Source organism: Pelobates fuscus, chromosome 11 (assembly GCF_036172605.1).
Source record: "Pelobates fuscus isolate aPelFus1 chromosome 11, aPelFus1.pri, whole genome shotgun sequence".
Classification (NCBI taxonomy): domain Eukaryota; kingdom Metazoa; phylum Chordata; class Amphibia; order Anura; family Pelobatidae; genus Pelobates; species Pelobates fuscus.
Genome location: NC_086327.1, coordinates 93,072,064 through 93,088,285, shown reverse-complemented (window position 1 = coordinate 93,088,285; position 16,222 = coordinate 93,072,064). Strand labels below are relative to the sequence as shown.

General features: G+C 40.3%; 1 protein-coding gene across 1 annotated transcript in view; it reads left to right on the top strand.

Moving 5' to 3' along the window:
* The first annotated feature begins 606 nt into the window (after positions 1–606).
* RNF207 (ring finger protein 207) overlaps positions 607–16,222 on the top strand; it is a 78,852-nt gene continuing 63,236 nt past the window's right edge. The window contains exons 1-3 of the mRNA XM_063437201.1: positions 607–681; positions 3,623–3,813; positions 14,895–15,027. Of these exons, the coding sequence (XP_063293271.1) occupies positions 3,623–3,813; positions 14,895–15,027 (324 nt within the window). The 5' untranslated portion in view covers positions 607–681. The remainder of the gene's footprint in view (positions 682–3,622; positions 3,814–14,894; positions 15,028–16,222) is intronic.

Here is a 16,222-nt window from a genome sequence, read left to right as displayed (position 1 = left end):
CATTACCGCGCAAGCGCTTTAAGTCTCTTTAAGAGGAGAGTTGGCAGAGTCTGACCCAGCGCCGAGGGACATCCGGTAAGTCACTGAAGGGAGAGGGGCACTGTAGGAACCTGCAGTGCCTGGAAAACAAATGTTTTCCTGGCACTGGGTAGTCCCTTTAAATGCATGCACGCTTTCATTGGGGTATATCTACTAAACAGTGATTTACATTTATTTTGTATTTGGGCAGTGGTGTTCCTATGAAAGAAGTGTGCTCTACATCTTATTTTAGACTGTTAGAATACAAAATTTCATTTGGAACTAACAAATAACAAATAAATATTAACCTTTTTCTAAAACAATATGTGGTCTACAGCCTTATAATGTGTGCTTTGCGTGCCACTGGTGAGATAACTAATGTGATAAATGTTTTTTTTTTTTTTTTTAGGATAAATAGTAAACATTCCTTAGAGTTGTATTTTGCGTAAAATCTTAAATGTAAAATAGTTTATAGATAGGTGGGGTTTTTTTTGTTTGTTTTTTATAGACTCCACGTCACTGGCATCTTGATTGCCCAGGGAAAAGACTTGGCATTTCTGTCATTCCATTGCACTTAGACAAGTGAAAGCTGAAACTGCTATATCAAGGGACACCGGAGGTATCCAGCTGAATAGAGAGGATAATACGTTTATTGTTAAAAAGGTAAGAGTTCTATTCTGTTATACATTCATTGCATGCTCTGTAGCTAGTTTTCTCATCTAACATTGATTTTTACAGTGAAGTATGCAGTTGTTTTAGGTAGCTTGCCTGCAGAAGACATGCATTTAATGTTTTCACACCAGTACAGGCACTGAGCTTAATACTGCTGGACGATAAATATACAGCACAGAGAGGGAGATCTATCAGTTAAGAAACAGGTTCTATTCTGGGGCAAAGTGTTAAATGAGTGGCAATTACCATGGAAACCAAAGGAATGTCCTAACATTTTGCACCACAATAGCATCTGATTTGTCTTCATACATTTTTTCAAATTGCGCATTACAGGGGCATCCAAACAGTTAAATGTGAGAGTAAAGAGTTGCTTCTTGAATACTATGGTAAAATATTTCAAATTGCCATGTTTGAAACTGCCACTGTGCCCCTAACAATTTGACAGACCAATTAAAAGTGATATTCCACAGATTTATAGACAAACATCTCTCGCTCCAGTTATAGATAAAAGGGTAATACAATATTCACATTGAAATAAATATAAAAAGAAATATCATAAAGCAAGAAAAGTATAGTTAACTAGCACATGCAGACGAGAAGAGGTGTGATACAGCTCTAGAAATATATCTTTCAGATTAGGATGCTGGAACGGAGAAATATATAAAAATACAGATCGTGGGATGTTGTCAGTAATCAAAAATGTAAGCAGTTCTTTAGTAAAACATGCATGTGATATGATATGTGTAAAAAAAAAAAAAAAAAAGCCCCCTATATGTGCACAATATCCAAACGGGGGTGGTCAGTACGAGTGGTTACCATGCACTCTGGGCATTAACCCTACTAATATATGAAACAAAAATTAGGGAAAATCTCTCTTGAGAAATCCCTCTTATGGGATAATTGGTTGAAAAATTAAACTTACAACATATAACCATAAACGAGGAGGAGGATAACTATATAAACACCAGAAATTGGCAGTAGGTATGTATGTGATGGGTAAACCAACTGGCTTTATTGATTTTACCAAAGTGTATCCTAAGAGGGATTTCTCAAGAGAGATTTTCCCTAATTTTTGTTTCATGTGATATGATAACCTCTCCTAGCATTCTATGCATTACTAACAAATTAATTTACTAAAGTGAGAGCTTAAAGTGAATTTTAAATTTAAGATCAGAGTAGCCAAACTTAAAGCTTAGCTGACAGAGAAATGTCATAGTTCGGCTATTGTGAACTTGATATTCACTTTGAATTCTCACTATAGTGAATAACCCTGTAAGACATGAATTTAATGCCTGACAAAGACTGCAAGGTCAAAACGTTGTGTTACTTTGGGCTTCAATAAATGTGCCATTTCTGAATCTTGGAGTGCTTCAACCATCTTTACATGTTATGCTATTGCCATTGGAACCTGGTGCTTGGTCCTGGTTTGGTTGCACCCTGGCTCAGATTGATGGGATTGAGTGCAGCTCCTTATGTTTATTCAAAATGAATTTAATGTAAGACCAGGATAAAGCAGTGATAATGAAAATGCAATAATCTTTGAAGTGTAAGGAAGTAATTTTTGCATCACTGGTTGCACATTGATAACTAAGACAGGGTTATTAATAAAATGTGCAATAGGTCCATCTCTTTGTAAAACTCATGCATGCCACAAAGAGTTAATATAATTTTTATTATTTATATAGCGCCATCAGATTCCATAGCACTGTACAAAGGGATATAATAAAGTAGAGGTCCGACATTATCTTCTCTGACTCGTTTTTCTGTTTTTTATTGTAAACTCTTTGGTTTCTATTGTATGTATTGGGGCCTACATCATCTTCTGTTGCCTTTCAACAATCCAAAAATTGTTCAAGTTTTTTTTGTTTTCAGTTTGGTTATTTTGGAGTTCCAACATTTAGCTTTTTTTAGGACAGGGGTTGTGTCACCAGTGACACAAATTCCGCCACTGATGACGACCCCAACTGGGCAGGTCTACCCAGAGCGTAGGTGGGTCCACTCACTGAAGTGGTGTGTGAGTCTGGCATCAAGCACGCCAGGTTTACAGACAACCTATTGGTAAGCCCACCGCATAGAGGACCATGCAGAGAGTGCTGCTAAAGCACTGTTTGCACGGTCCTAATGCCTCCTGCACAGCTTGAGCAAGTCTCATTATGTACTTTCGCTGTGCTGCCCAAATACAGGACACCAGGGAACTAATGCGAGATGATGGGACAAGATCCCCAAATCAGGACTATCCTGTTAAAAGCTAGACAGTTGGGAGGGATGCAATTTACACTTGAGTGTATAACCCTGTCTATGTAAATGGGGTTGGAGAGCAGATGAGGTAGAAAGTGAGTAGTGGAGTATTTATATTTAAAGAAACACTATAGTCACCTAAACAACTTTAGTTCAATGAAGCAATTTTAGTGCGGAGATCATGCCTCTTAGGTTTCACTGCTCAATTCACTGCCATTTTAAAGAGTTAAAATCACTTTTGTTTCTGTTTATGCAGCCCTTGCCACACATGAAAAAAAAAAACTACATCATCAGATGTAATCCTTAAACAATTGTATCTCTTTCTCTGTAAATTGAACTTTAGTCACATACAGGAGGCTCTTGAAGGGTCTAGCAAGCTATTAACATAGCAGGGGATAAGAGAATCAAAATTAAACAGAACTTGCAATAAAGGAAGGATAAACTTTAGATGACTCTTTACAGGAAGTGTTTAGGGAGGCTGTGCAAGTCACATGCAGGGAGGTGTGACTATGGTTTATAAACAAAGTGATTTAACGCCTAAATGGCAGAGAATTAAACAGTGAGGCTGCAGGGGCATGTTCTATACACCAAAACTGCTTCATTAAGCTAAAGTTGTTTTGGTGACTATAGTGTCCCTTTAAATAAAGGTCCATATATTACACATATACATTGTATTGACTTTTTTTTTGTACAGATGTCTGGAGAGATTTTCTCACCTTTGGATAATTTGCATGATTTGGAGAAGGTGAATTGCCACCCACTAGCTTGTTTTTTGTGCCACGAACAATATGAACATCCGTGTCTGCTGGATTGCTACCATAACTTCTGTGCAAGCTGCCTCCGGGGCCGTGCCATAGACAATCGCCTCACCTGTCCTCTTTGTGGGTAGGTTTGCATGGCAAAAACTGTATCTGGCAATGTGATATGTAAACACAGGCGTGCTAAACTCAATCTTTATATGAAAACTGAGCTGTGATTTGAGAAAAACCTTGAGGTTTGCCAAGTTTAAATTAACTTTTTTATATGTTAACCTTTTTTATTTTGAATTGTTGCAATTATACTTGTTATAAAAAACACTAGAATCTCACATTATCTTTTTCCTTGCTGAATTGGGCTTGGTAGTTTGAAAACTTTCTTTGTACGTCTCTTTGGGTAATTAAAATAAGAATTCAATAAGACCCCCATATAACTATAATGGAGGTATTATACCTCCCTGTGCCCCCACCTGCTGCATGGGGTATATCTCCTAAGTGTCTAAATCTAGCGACTGGACAGCCATTGCTGTCCAGTTGCTAGAAAGGCCCTGTCACATCACATTTGAAAAATGACATGGGGACATAGTCTTCCCCATGCCTCACCTTTTATGGTTGAGGAATTTCTAAAAAAAAAAAAGTAATGGGGTTGGACAGATTATTATTTAGTAGATATGACTTACTAAACCTATTTAAGATCACCATTTTATTTAATACAATTAATGGGGGTGGGGTTACTATAATATTCCCTTACTCACGTATTCCCTTACTGTCTCTCAGATATTTTGAGTTGGCTGATTATCATTGCCTCTCAATCCTGCTGATCAGCTGCAAGCCAGTCATGTAAAGAACAGGTACCTATCTTCCAAACAACATGGGATTTTTTTTTCTTCAGAATATCTTTTCACTGATGTTAACAAAGGGGTTGGTACCACCTATCTAGAGATTCTTGCAAACGACATACACCCCTTCAAAGCATTGGTGTTCCCTGATGGTAGGGGCCTTTGTCAGCAGGATAATGCACCCTGCCACACTGCAAAAATTGTTCAGGAATCATTTGAGAAACATGGCACAGAGTTCAAGGTGTTATCTTTGCCTCCAAATTCCCCAGCTCTAAATCCGATTGAGCATGTGTGGGCTGTGCTGGAACAACAATTCTGATCCGTGGAGGCCTCACCTTGCATTTGCAAGATTTAATTGATCTGCTGCTAATGTCTTGATGCCAGATACCACAGGACATGTTCAGAGGTCTTGTGGAGTCCATGCCTCAACGCATTAAAAGCTGTATTTGCAGCAGGAGGGGAATTTACACAATATTAGGCAGGTAGTTTTATTGCTATGGCTGATCAGCGTATACCTATTAGGGTGAGATTAGGGTTAGGAGGGAGTTATTAAAATATTGGAAGGTTGGGGAGCCTTTGGTTAGCTGGAAAGGCTTTAAGATAAAATACCATTCCACACCCATAAAGCACATCAGTTTGCTTCCAGTTTATAAAAGTGACCAAGTCAGAACTTTTAGAATTAGGTTATAAAACTGCACCGTGGCTGTCAGTGAAAAAGCCAGGGAGTAGAGATGTCCCGAACATTTCGCGGCGGGCGAACATATGCGATGTTCGGTCCGCCCCCTATTCGTCATCATTGAGTAAACTTTGACCCTGTACCTCACAGTCAGCAGACACATTCCAGCCAATCAGCAGCAGACCCTCCCTCCCAGACCTTCCCACCTCCATGACGAATAGGGGGCGGACCGAACATCGCATATGTTCGCAGCGACCGCGAACAAGCTATGTTCGCCGGCAAACAGTTCCTCGGGACATCTCTACCAGGGAGATTTGCTTACTCCTTCTGTTACCTTCTCTGAGTTAACAGAAGTGGCAGGCACTTTCTACTTGAGCACACCTGCTTTCTCCCACATGTTCCTCATGGATCTTGAATTGCTAATATGCAGTTGGTTATTTCCCTGTGAAGAGATTGAACATTTATCCTAGGGAGAAAATGAGAGGACGTGCAAAGGGTGCAGCTTTTGCAGGCTCTTAAGACATACTTCCCATGAATACAGTTAGTTGGGATACATCTACTAAACAGTGATTTAAAAAAAACATTGAGGTGAGGTGAATACACACCAGTGACTACTTTTGTCTTCTTTCTGAGAATTTAAAGATGTTTTGAATAATTGATATGTTTTGAATAATTGTGGCTGTGATAATCCATCATAGTGAACATTTATTCTCTGCTATTGGACAGGTGTCTGTGATGATAGTCATGTATGCAATTGTTGATTCACATTTTATTGTATCAGAATAATGTAAGCAGAAATGCAAGATGTTCACAAAGGTCATGTGTGATTAGTAACTAGACATGACATTGACACGAGTGGTCATATTCTTGCACAATGTTGCATTATATTTGCTGATCGCATGATATATTTTTTCTCAATGACGTGGTCTGGGACTGTGTGCCATTTCCTCCTCTAATTAACACGCGAGCAGGCCAGGACTGGCTATCGGGCAAATGCCCGGTGGGCCGCGATGGCCATAGGCCAAGGCCGGCAGGGGAGATCACAGGATCTCCCCTGCCAGTTCCTGCAGGGTCAGAGCTATCCAAGTGCCGGCCCTGCTATGTGCCTTCATGGGCCAGTGGGGAGATCAAAGATCTTCCACAGGCACTTTACTGGGCAGCGAGGAGGGAGAAGAGAGAGGACCCAGGAGCTCTGTCTAGCAGCTCTGCCAGGTCCTTCATCTCATGAGGTCGGAGCGTTGCCGTGGTTACCGTGGAAACACTTTGGATCTCGTGCAAGTAAACTCACTGATGGACCACCAGGGCTTCTCCACCGGAACCACCAGTGCAGCAATCTCTAAAAAAGGAGATTAAATACATGGCTACTTAGGTTTATTTTAAATACATGGTTTTATTATTTAAAAAAAAAATGAATATATATATATTTGCCTATATCTGCACCCTCACATACACACACTGCACCACAGACACACAGTGCACCCTTCACACACATGCTGCACCACACACAGACACACACAGTGCATCCTTCACACACACACACAGTGCATCCTTCACACACACACACACATACACACACTGCACCACGCACAAATACAGTGCATCCTTCACACACACAGTGCACTTCACATACACACAACATGCCTTATACGCACTACACCACTTACAAACACTACATCCCTTGTAAACACTCTGGATCCACTATGCACACTCTAGATCCTCTACACACACACACACACTCCCCTATAGACACACACTGCACCACCTACACACACTACATTTTTTACATACACACTCTGGATCCCCTATATACACACTAGATGCTCTACACTCAAGCATGCAACCTACATTGCCTAAACACACACTCTCTACAATTTATACACATACTGCAGTACCTATGCACACACTTGTTACACCCCCTATACACACACTCTCTCACGCTCTTCAGTCCCTAGCTACACATATTACATCAAAGACATATCACAACTGAAATCGAATAATTTACAAAACACCACACCACAATCAGCTCACTATACACACACATGCGCATAAGCAGCGAGCGCATTAGGCCCTTCCGCTAGAAAAAGCATTGCTTTCATATGAGGATTTAACACACGCTGGATGTCCTCATGTACTGCCACTAGAGCCAGTTATATTCCTGCAATGTAATTATTGCAGTTTCTCAAAAACTGCACTGATTTGCATTGCAAGACTAAGGGGGACACTGACACTGCACCCAGACTACTTCAATGAGCTGACGTGGTCTAGGTGCCTATAGTGTCCCTTTAAGTCTCTAATATGAATGTAAATGGAAGCAGAGCATATCATGGAAAAAAAAAAAAGATTAGCAAACATAATAGGTGATTGTCAATGTTTTATTCAGTAGCTTACACTTCCAGACAGTTCTACTTTAATGCATTAGTCCATGATTAATGATACAGTAGGTAAAATCGAATTCTTTAAAGGAACACTATTGTCACCTAAACAACTGTAGCTTAATGAAGCAGTTTTAGTAGATCATGCCTCTGAGGTTTTACTGCTCAATTCACTGCCATTTAGGAGTTTAATCACTTTGTTTCTGTTTATGCAGCCCTTGCCACACCTCCCCTGGCTATGACTGACACAATCTGCCCCAAAAAAAAACTGGTTTCACTTTCAATCAGATGTAATTTACTTTAAAAATTGTAATAGCAAGCCATTAACATAACAAGGGAAAACAAAAACTTGCAATAATTAAAGGATAAACTTTAGATGACTCTTTACAGGAAGTGTTTATGGAAGGCTGTGCAAGTCACATTCAGGGAGGTGTGACTAGGGTTCATAAACAAAGGGATTTAACTCCTAAATGGCAGAGGATTGAGCAGTGAGGCTGCAGGGGCATGTTCTATACACCAAAACTGCTTCATTAAGCTAAAGTTGTTCACGTGACTATAGTGTCCCTTTAAGGTTTGTTCACAATAAATGACAAGGTTATACATTAATGTATGAATTGTTGGACATTTAGAAGTAATTCAAAGTAAACTTCAAGATTTAGACCAAAATAGCAGAATTGATAACAAAGTTCACTCAGATTTGTTTTCCAATTATGTTGAAATTTGAAATTCACTTTGAATTACTTACAGTTCAAATTTTAGTGAATAATCCTGCAAAGTATTGTCGTCCTCTTTCTAAAAAAAGCTAAATTTCACTTTCCTAGTCAGAATCAAAGCCTGCTCTTGTCTGATCCTTGAATTAAGATTACTCTTGACTTTCCAAGGTGGTTTAAAGCTGATATAAACACTGATTTGATGCTATATTTTTTTTTAGTATATATAAAAACTGTTCAGGTGTCATTTCCACTTTAAGATTAATTTGTTTTGTAGAAAAACATACAAAGCCTTAGGATTACAAGTGATGCTTCAAATAGAATACGGCTTATCACATTTACTCTAACACAGAACAGCTGCACAAGTGCTTCTACTTTTAGCTCACAATGGAGAAGAGAAGCAGCTCGCAAACAATAAATAGGAAAGTTATTGAGCACGATTTTGTGTTTATGGAACCACTAAAAATATATTCAACGTGGCTATCCCATGCATTTATGAATTATTTACATAGTGGATTAATAAAAAAAAAGTTTTAAATTAAAGGATTACTCTATGCATTAAAGCAAATGTAGCTTATTGAAGATGTTTTGGTATACATCTTATGCTCAATTCTCTGCTCTTTAGTTAAAGGGACACTGTAACTGCTTCAGCTCATTGAAGTGGTTAGAGTATTTTGAGTCTGTGACAAACTGCCTTTTGTCACTGGGTTTTTATGTGACCAACTGCCCTTTGCCCCTGGCTTTTGGAGGAGCCTGATTGTCAGCCTCCTGCCTCATGACTATGGCCCTGGGTTGTATGGTCCTTTAAAAACTTTATGTGGGCATATTGGGACTTTTTGGAACAATGCCCCTTTAAGACTGTGTCCCCAGACCTTTAAAATATTTTGTTCATGGCTCTTCCCCACTTGGTTCGGTGAATGGGGCTTACCGAACCAATTACTGCACAGGCGGACCACACAGAAGTGGAAGTGTGCGGCTAATTTACCTCCCAGGCTGGCGGTTAACTGCAGGTTAATTGCCGACCACTGGGTGGCCACCGTTCGTACAGTCGAACACGTGGCGGCGGCCATCTTTATTTAGTCAAACGCGGTCAGCGGTATGTGCCACTGAATCCATGGAACTAAAATCGGCTACACATTTGCACGAACATGGCTGACCCTAACCTTCTTCTCCTCCACTTCGACGCTTCAGCTAAAATACTATACTAAGCCATTTGCACGAACGTTACCCCGTTCGTGCATTCGAATGGGACTTAGTCATTTATTCAGTGTAAAATAGACCGACCGCACAGCCCAAATCTATGGAACTATTTTGGGCAGGAAAGCCATGCTTGCGGTCGGTCAAAAAGAACTTCCAGCTAACTTTTTAACCACTGGAGGGAATTGTCTGATTTTTGGGTATGTTTGTATTTGAAGTATGCTGATTAATAATATGGAACTTTTATGGAGATTGTATGTATATTTTGTGAGTTATGAGAATTAATTGTATAAAAACTTTATATTTTCCCGCCTGTGATAATTAAGTTAACCCATTGTGTACAGTAATTATATCACAGGGGAGAGGGGAGGATTTTGTTGGAATGATTGGGAGTGTTTGACTGTATTGTACGTGTTTGGCTGTTCTACAAAACCATGTGGGTGGTAACTGTGTGTAAAAACTTGCATAAAAGAAAGCCCTTTGGTGCTGATTAAACAGATCATCTTGTACCTTCATGAAGTTTCGGCTCATGTTTGGGGGATTGGAGAACTACACTCTGGGGATTGCTATAATCACTTTACTCCCCAGGGTATAATCACTAAGCTCTGCTAAGAGCTTGTTCCTGCTCTCTGGAATTCAGAGAGGTTGACCTACTGGAAGCTGGACCCTGGTCTTGGGTCAAGAGTGGGTGGAGACGACGAGACCCCAACCAAGCTGCAGCGGTTCGTGGGAGTCTACAGTGGTCATGGTGTCTGGCGGAGTGCTTGGAGTCCTCGGGAAGCACTAGGAGCATCCATCAACGGAAGGTACCCGGTCGGAGTCTAAGCGGTTCCGTTACAGAGTCCTCTGGTGTCATCCTTGTGTAGATTATTAAACCATTTTAAATGTTAAATTAGAGTCCACAGCAACTCATCCCCTCTATGCTGTTTGGGAAGCACTGGCAGAGTTGACTGGTTGATAGTGTCAGCTAACCACTTGCAGCCTATCACAGCCCCCATTGCTGGTATGGGGGCTAGAAGGCAGTCTTTAATCCCTACCTTAGACATATGTCCCATGGGAGCTTTGCTTTGTGTGACCAAGGACCCTCAACCTGCTAAATACAACCAATTCAGCACCAACTGCACTGTAACCAATTCAGCACCAACTGCACTGTAACCAATTCAGCACCAACTGCACTGTAACCAATTCAGCACCAACTGCACTGTAACCAATTCAGCACCAACTGCACTGTAACCAATTCAGCACCAACTGCACTGTAACCAATTCAGCACCAACTGCACTGTAACCAATTCAGCACCAACTGCACTGTAACCAATTCAGCACCAACTGCACTGTAACCAATTCAGCACCAACTGTACTATAACCAATTCAGCACCAACCATTATAACCAATTCAGTGAGATGAAATGGCTATAGAGCCCAGAGTGTCTCTTTATGACACTAGAGTGCAGGCATGGACTGACCATTCGGCAGATCGGTCATGGACCGAGGGCCCGAGGCTGTCAGGTGCCCGGTTGAACAGCTATACTCTGGCTGAGTTGGTCAGAGATCATCCGAGCCAGAAAAACATAATTAATCACGTTTTACAGCAATAAGTTTGCAGGGACTCTGCAACCTATTGCACTATAAGTGACCCCCAATTTCTTAGTGAGACCTGGCAGTAATCATTCACTTCTTGCAGCCAGGTCTCGTTCCTCTGTGCGGTGCACTTCCTCCCCTCTCCTGTAAAGGACTTTGAATATATTACAAATTACTTTATAATATAAGGCAGAAAGTACAGGTAAGCTCCTGAAGATTTTCTGTACTGACCCTATGCGCTCCCTGTACCCACCTCAGCCCATCTGCATCCACCACATTTTTGTTTTGCTCCCATCTGCCGCCCCAAAACACAATACCCACTTACACACTTCACCCCTCTTACACAAACACACACACATACACTTAAACAGTTTGACTACTTTTTCTTGCGTAGGTTTTGAATCCAGAACAAATTCCTTTAGGTGGTGAGCAACACACACATGCACTATTGGTGCCCCTTTGATAGTGACCACAGAAAAGCATAAATTGAGGAGAGTCTCTAGAAGCAGTTTAAGCATCAAATATTCAGTTAGCATGTTAATCTCCCATAGTAAAATTAGTATAGGCCGCTCCGATAATGGGGTACTGTGATGTAGTTGTGGGCTTAACACAATTTGGCCATGTGGTATAACTGAATGCCCATATTTGTTTGCTAAGATAGGTGATTTAAGTAGCCTTGTAAAAAAAAAAAATTATTAATAATAATTCTGCCCAGTTCCCACGTTCAATCAGTCTACTGCTTACTAGGCTTCCTGCATCAAACGGGTTAATAATGTACCACTGTTTTAATATTGTTGATATCTGCTGGAGCCCCCTGGTGGAAATGTTTTTATTCAAGGATTGCTAGCCAAAGTAGAAACTATATATCATTTTTTCATTTTCACAATAATTATAGAGAAAAAAATAAGCATCTATTGGTAACACAAAGTCTTGGCATTTTTTATAGGGTACACATCTGAGTAGGCTTGAATATATTCAGAGGCAGCTCAGATTTCAGGATTTGAAAATTATAAGTTGACATTATTTTGGATCTCCTGTAGTATACCTTCTTGTACGCAAAATCAATCTGTACTTCATTCCATTTTCTTATCCCACAGGGAATAGAGATACTCCTGTATGGATAGATATATTTTTTGTTCAGTTCAATAAACAAGGTTCTTGATCTACAAAGTGTAGCACGTGTTGTAGAAATGTTGCCTTTTCTTTGTTCCATTGTTTAGAAATCTTTTACTTGTGTGAAAACAAAAGCCAACCTAGCTACATCAATAACACAAATGATATACATTTATACAGAAAGATAACATGTATGGCATGGCTAATCCACCCGCAGCTCCAATTATTCAGGAACACGAGTGGTCTGTTGGCTGCTGATATTAATTATCCATCTGATTCAATTGCTTACAAATACGTTGGATGGAGAATCCTGGATTTTGATATTATGGAAATGATTGCCTTGCAAATAATTGCCTTCTGACTGTGTGACATCTGGTTAATGAGGAATAGATATACACACACACACACTTTAAAGAAAAGATCCTGTTTTTTTTTTTTATGAAGCATTATTTTGTTCATTATATAGTTCAGCATATTACTCAGACTTACAATGAAGCAAAATAACCCTGCAGAGGGCTTAAAACTATTTTCCCAGCTGGCTACTATCACTGAAATACTCCTAACAATTATTGTTATCTTGCAAAAAGCAAATGAGGGATAATTTGTGTATGTGCATCCTACCAGATACATTTAGTCCAGAATTTCTTTAAAATCTGTGTTTTGTAAATGTATGAATTCTATAGAATTCGGATGCGAAAAAGCACTGATTTTAACGTTGACATTGAATGCATCCTGACGAATGGTGAAACAGATTTGTAATTGGTAAATATCCAATCTGGGAAAAGGATCTGATGCAATATTCTTTTAGTCTGTATATCTGTCTATATTTCTTTTTGTTTAATATGCAGAGGAGGAATAAAATGACTCTTAAAGGGACAATGTAAGCACTGTAACTGCTTGATCTCACTAAAGTGGTTATAGTGTCTGGAATCCACTGCTGCCTTTATTCGGTTTAAACCATTTATAATTTTCTAAAGCTAAACAAGAGTCTCCAGTAGCCGATTTCTTTATTTTCTGCTTGGACTAAAAAGGAAGCATTAACGGGAACATCAATGGGTGAAGGTGAGTGTCCGCTAATTGCTTTCCGCCTATCACATCCCGCATTGCTGGTATGAATTGGTACGACAAGAAGGAAGCGTATAATCCCTGTCTTAGACATTCTTCCAGCAAGGGCCAGGCTGTGGATAGCCATGGACCTTACTTTAGTGTTGAACTGCTCAAAAATGGTTCTACATTTAGCGGAAGAACAGGACCAGGGGACTCCTGATACTATAACCAATTCAATGAGATGAAATGGTTAGAGTGCCAACAGTATTCCCTTAATATGTGCAAGTTCAGATTCCCTACAGCTAGGGTTTACCTATCAAACTTAAAGCACTGTAGCATAAAAAACTGTCACCGTCTGGGGACTTTGCATGATTTGACATTGACATCGCCGCTGGTGGTCCAGTGGCCTGGGAGACAAGCAAAGGTGAGTTTTACTTACCTGAACCTGTCCCTAGCAGGCACTACCATCCTCTTTGGCTGGTCCTCTTCTGCCACTACTGTACTCTTGCACATGTTCCTTAGATTTGATATAATTTCTCTGCGGCTGCCACTGGTGACAGCTGGGAGAAAAGACAAACATGATGGTAGGAAAATGGATTCACCAAGATAACTATTAGTCTTGTGCATTCCAGCAAGAATGAGAGCACAAAAACTGTCTTAAACAGGAACAGGAGACATGCCAAGAGCAGATTTGACCAGGAGACCTGCCAAGACTAGGTTTGAGGGCAAACTATTGTCATACAATGTTTAGCACCATTATCTGGGAACTGCACCAAGATGTTCCTAACATCGTAAGCTCTACAGCGAGCTGTAATGATTATGATTGTTGGAGTAACCTTTTAAGGTTGCTAATATTGGAGAAGTCTCCACCATCATCTCTAGCTCTGTGAGACCAAACAGATCCTAACTTACATCATCTTTTACACAGATCAGAACCAAAACCAGGGATAGACAACCTTTGGAACTCCAGATATTGTGGACTACATCACCCGAAATACTATTGCAGCCACAACCCATTCCTTAATTCATGGAATGTTCTTGGGGTTTTCTAGAGTCTGAAAGAGTGGTCCAAGCTAATAAAAATAGACCCGCACACCTACCTTCAGTACACTCCCTTACTGCTGCTCCAGCAGCTTTGAGATCAACAATGATGACATTGATCCAATCAAATGCTTCTCATTGAAAGGCACTTGAGACCTACAAGGCATGCTCTGTAATCTCTGTGATCTGCCAATCTGATGCATTGGGTGATGGAGTTGAACGTGAAGTTTTTCAAGGAAGTGGAGACAATTGGTTAATTATGGAATCTGGAAGTCACTGCACTGAAATCGTTGCTATTACATATACAGGGCACAAACTCACTGCACTATTGTTTGCAAAACTCTTTCCAGCTGATTATTTGTTTAATACTTTGAGTCTAAATCAATGATCAACATTGCATTACCAAGAGTAGTACTTCTCGAACCAGACCTCATACAGCACCAATTGTCCGACTTCTATCAATGTCCCCACTGGTACTGGATTGTGTAATCTTTAAGTCCTGGACAAGTGATGTACCTGAAGAAGTGGGTTGAGAACTATTGGGCTAGACCACTTCAAACTATATAACTGATTTTGATCTTGTTGTGATTACTGCACAAGATTAATCATTTCATTTATTTATTTTTCTATTTTCCACAGACATCAATCTGTAGTGAAAGGGAATAATGGTCTTCCTCCAGTTGATAGACTGCTTAAGTTTCTGGTGGACAGTTCGGCTGACAGCGAAGAAGTGGTCCAGTGTGCCAACTGTGACCTGGAATGCAAGAAACAGGTTAGAATAAATATATAATAGTGATCTACAGTATTTTTTTCTTTTTTTTTTTCTTATATTGTTGAATGTACATTGTATTGACACCCCATATGAACATCTAAGTAGATTATTCACATCTGGTATTGCCTACTTGTCCAGTGACATACCCAGAGATAAAAAAATTTATTTATACTATTTATTATATTGCAATATGCTCTAAAATAGACTTAGTACTAGCTTGGTTTGAGGATCCTTGCAACCCTTGACAAATTTGTATTAAATATTGTCCTCGTACATGAGTTTCTTGAGTGAGGGTTTTCAGTAACAACATGGTTCCAGTAAAATTTAAAGGGACACGCCATTGTCCAAGAACAAAAAAAAAAAGAAGAAAAATCTATATCTTGTATATCTTATATATCTTAAAATGCCAGCACTGCAATTAAACTGAAACTGAGATTTATTTTAGAAAAACATGTGACCATCACATGAGGAGTCTGTCTTTCTCTAGTTCTGCTCCACATGACTATTCAACCTATTATGTCTTACTCTACATCCCTGGCTCAGTAATGACCCCTGCATACCCAAGCCTGCTCTAGCAGCTCCCTGTATAGAGAGTATTAGTGACACATAGAAACATAGAATGTGATGGCAGATAAGAACCATTCGGTATAGGGGTGTTCCTGGACCGACCAGCAAACTTACACAGCGACCCTACACCCCCACGACCCTTATTTAGATACAGCGAAACACCGCTCTTCTTCTTAAGACATGCGGGACACATTCACTCATCCCTCCATCGATATGAGCAGTCCACCAAGTCACCTTTCTCGCACACCGTCCCTAACACACAGAGGCCTGTTCGCACGTAGACCAGCCAGAGACACGATGGGGCCGATAGCTGGACCATCTGAGTCGTGGTGACCACATGAACGAGCAGGAGGGGACATCCCCCCCAGGTCACCCTGAGAAAAGACCCCCACTGGTTTGGGCGCGCTAAGTAGCGATGATCATGATACGGGCAGAGGGGCGACACTTACGGAGGGTTACACGACTGGAAGGGAAACTCAGTACAATATAATTAGACTTGATTGGTTCCGTTCTGCCCCATGTTTTTCCCTTCAGACCTATAACATTTGTTCTGTGCCAAGCCTATGTTTTACCATCACATATACACAGACCCCTCCGGGTCATACCATGCAACAACACATTTCGACAC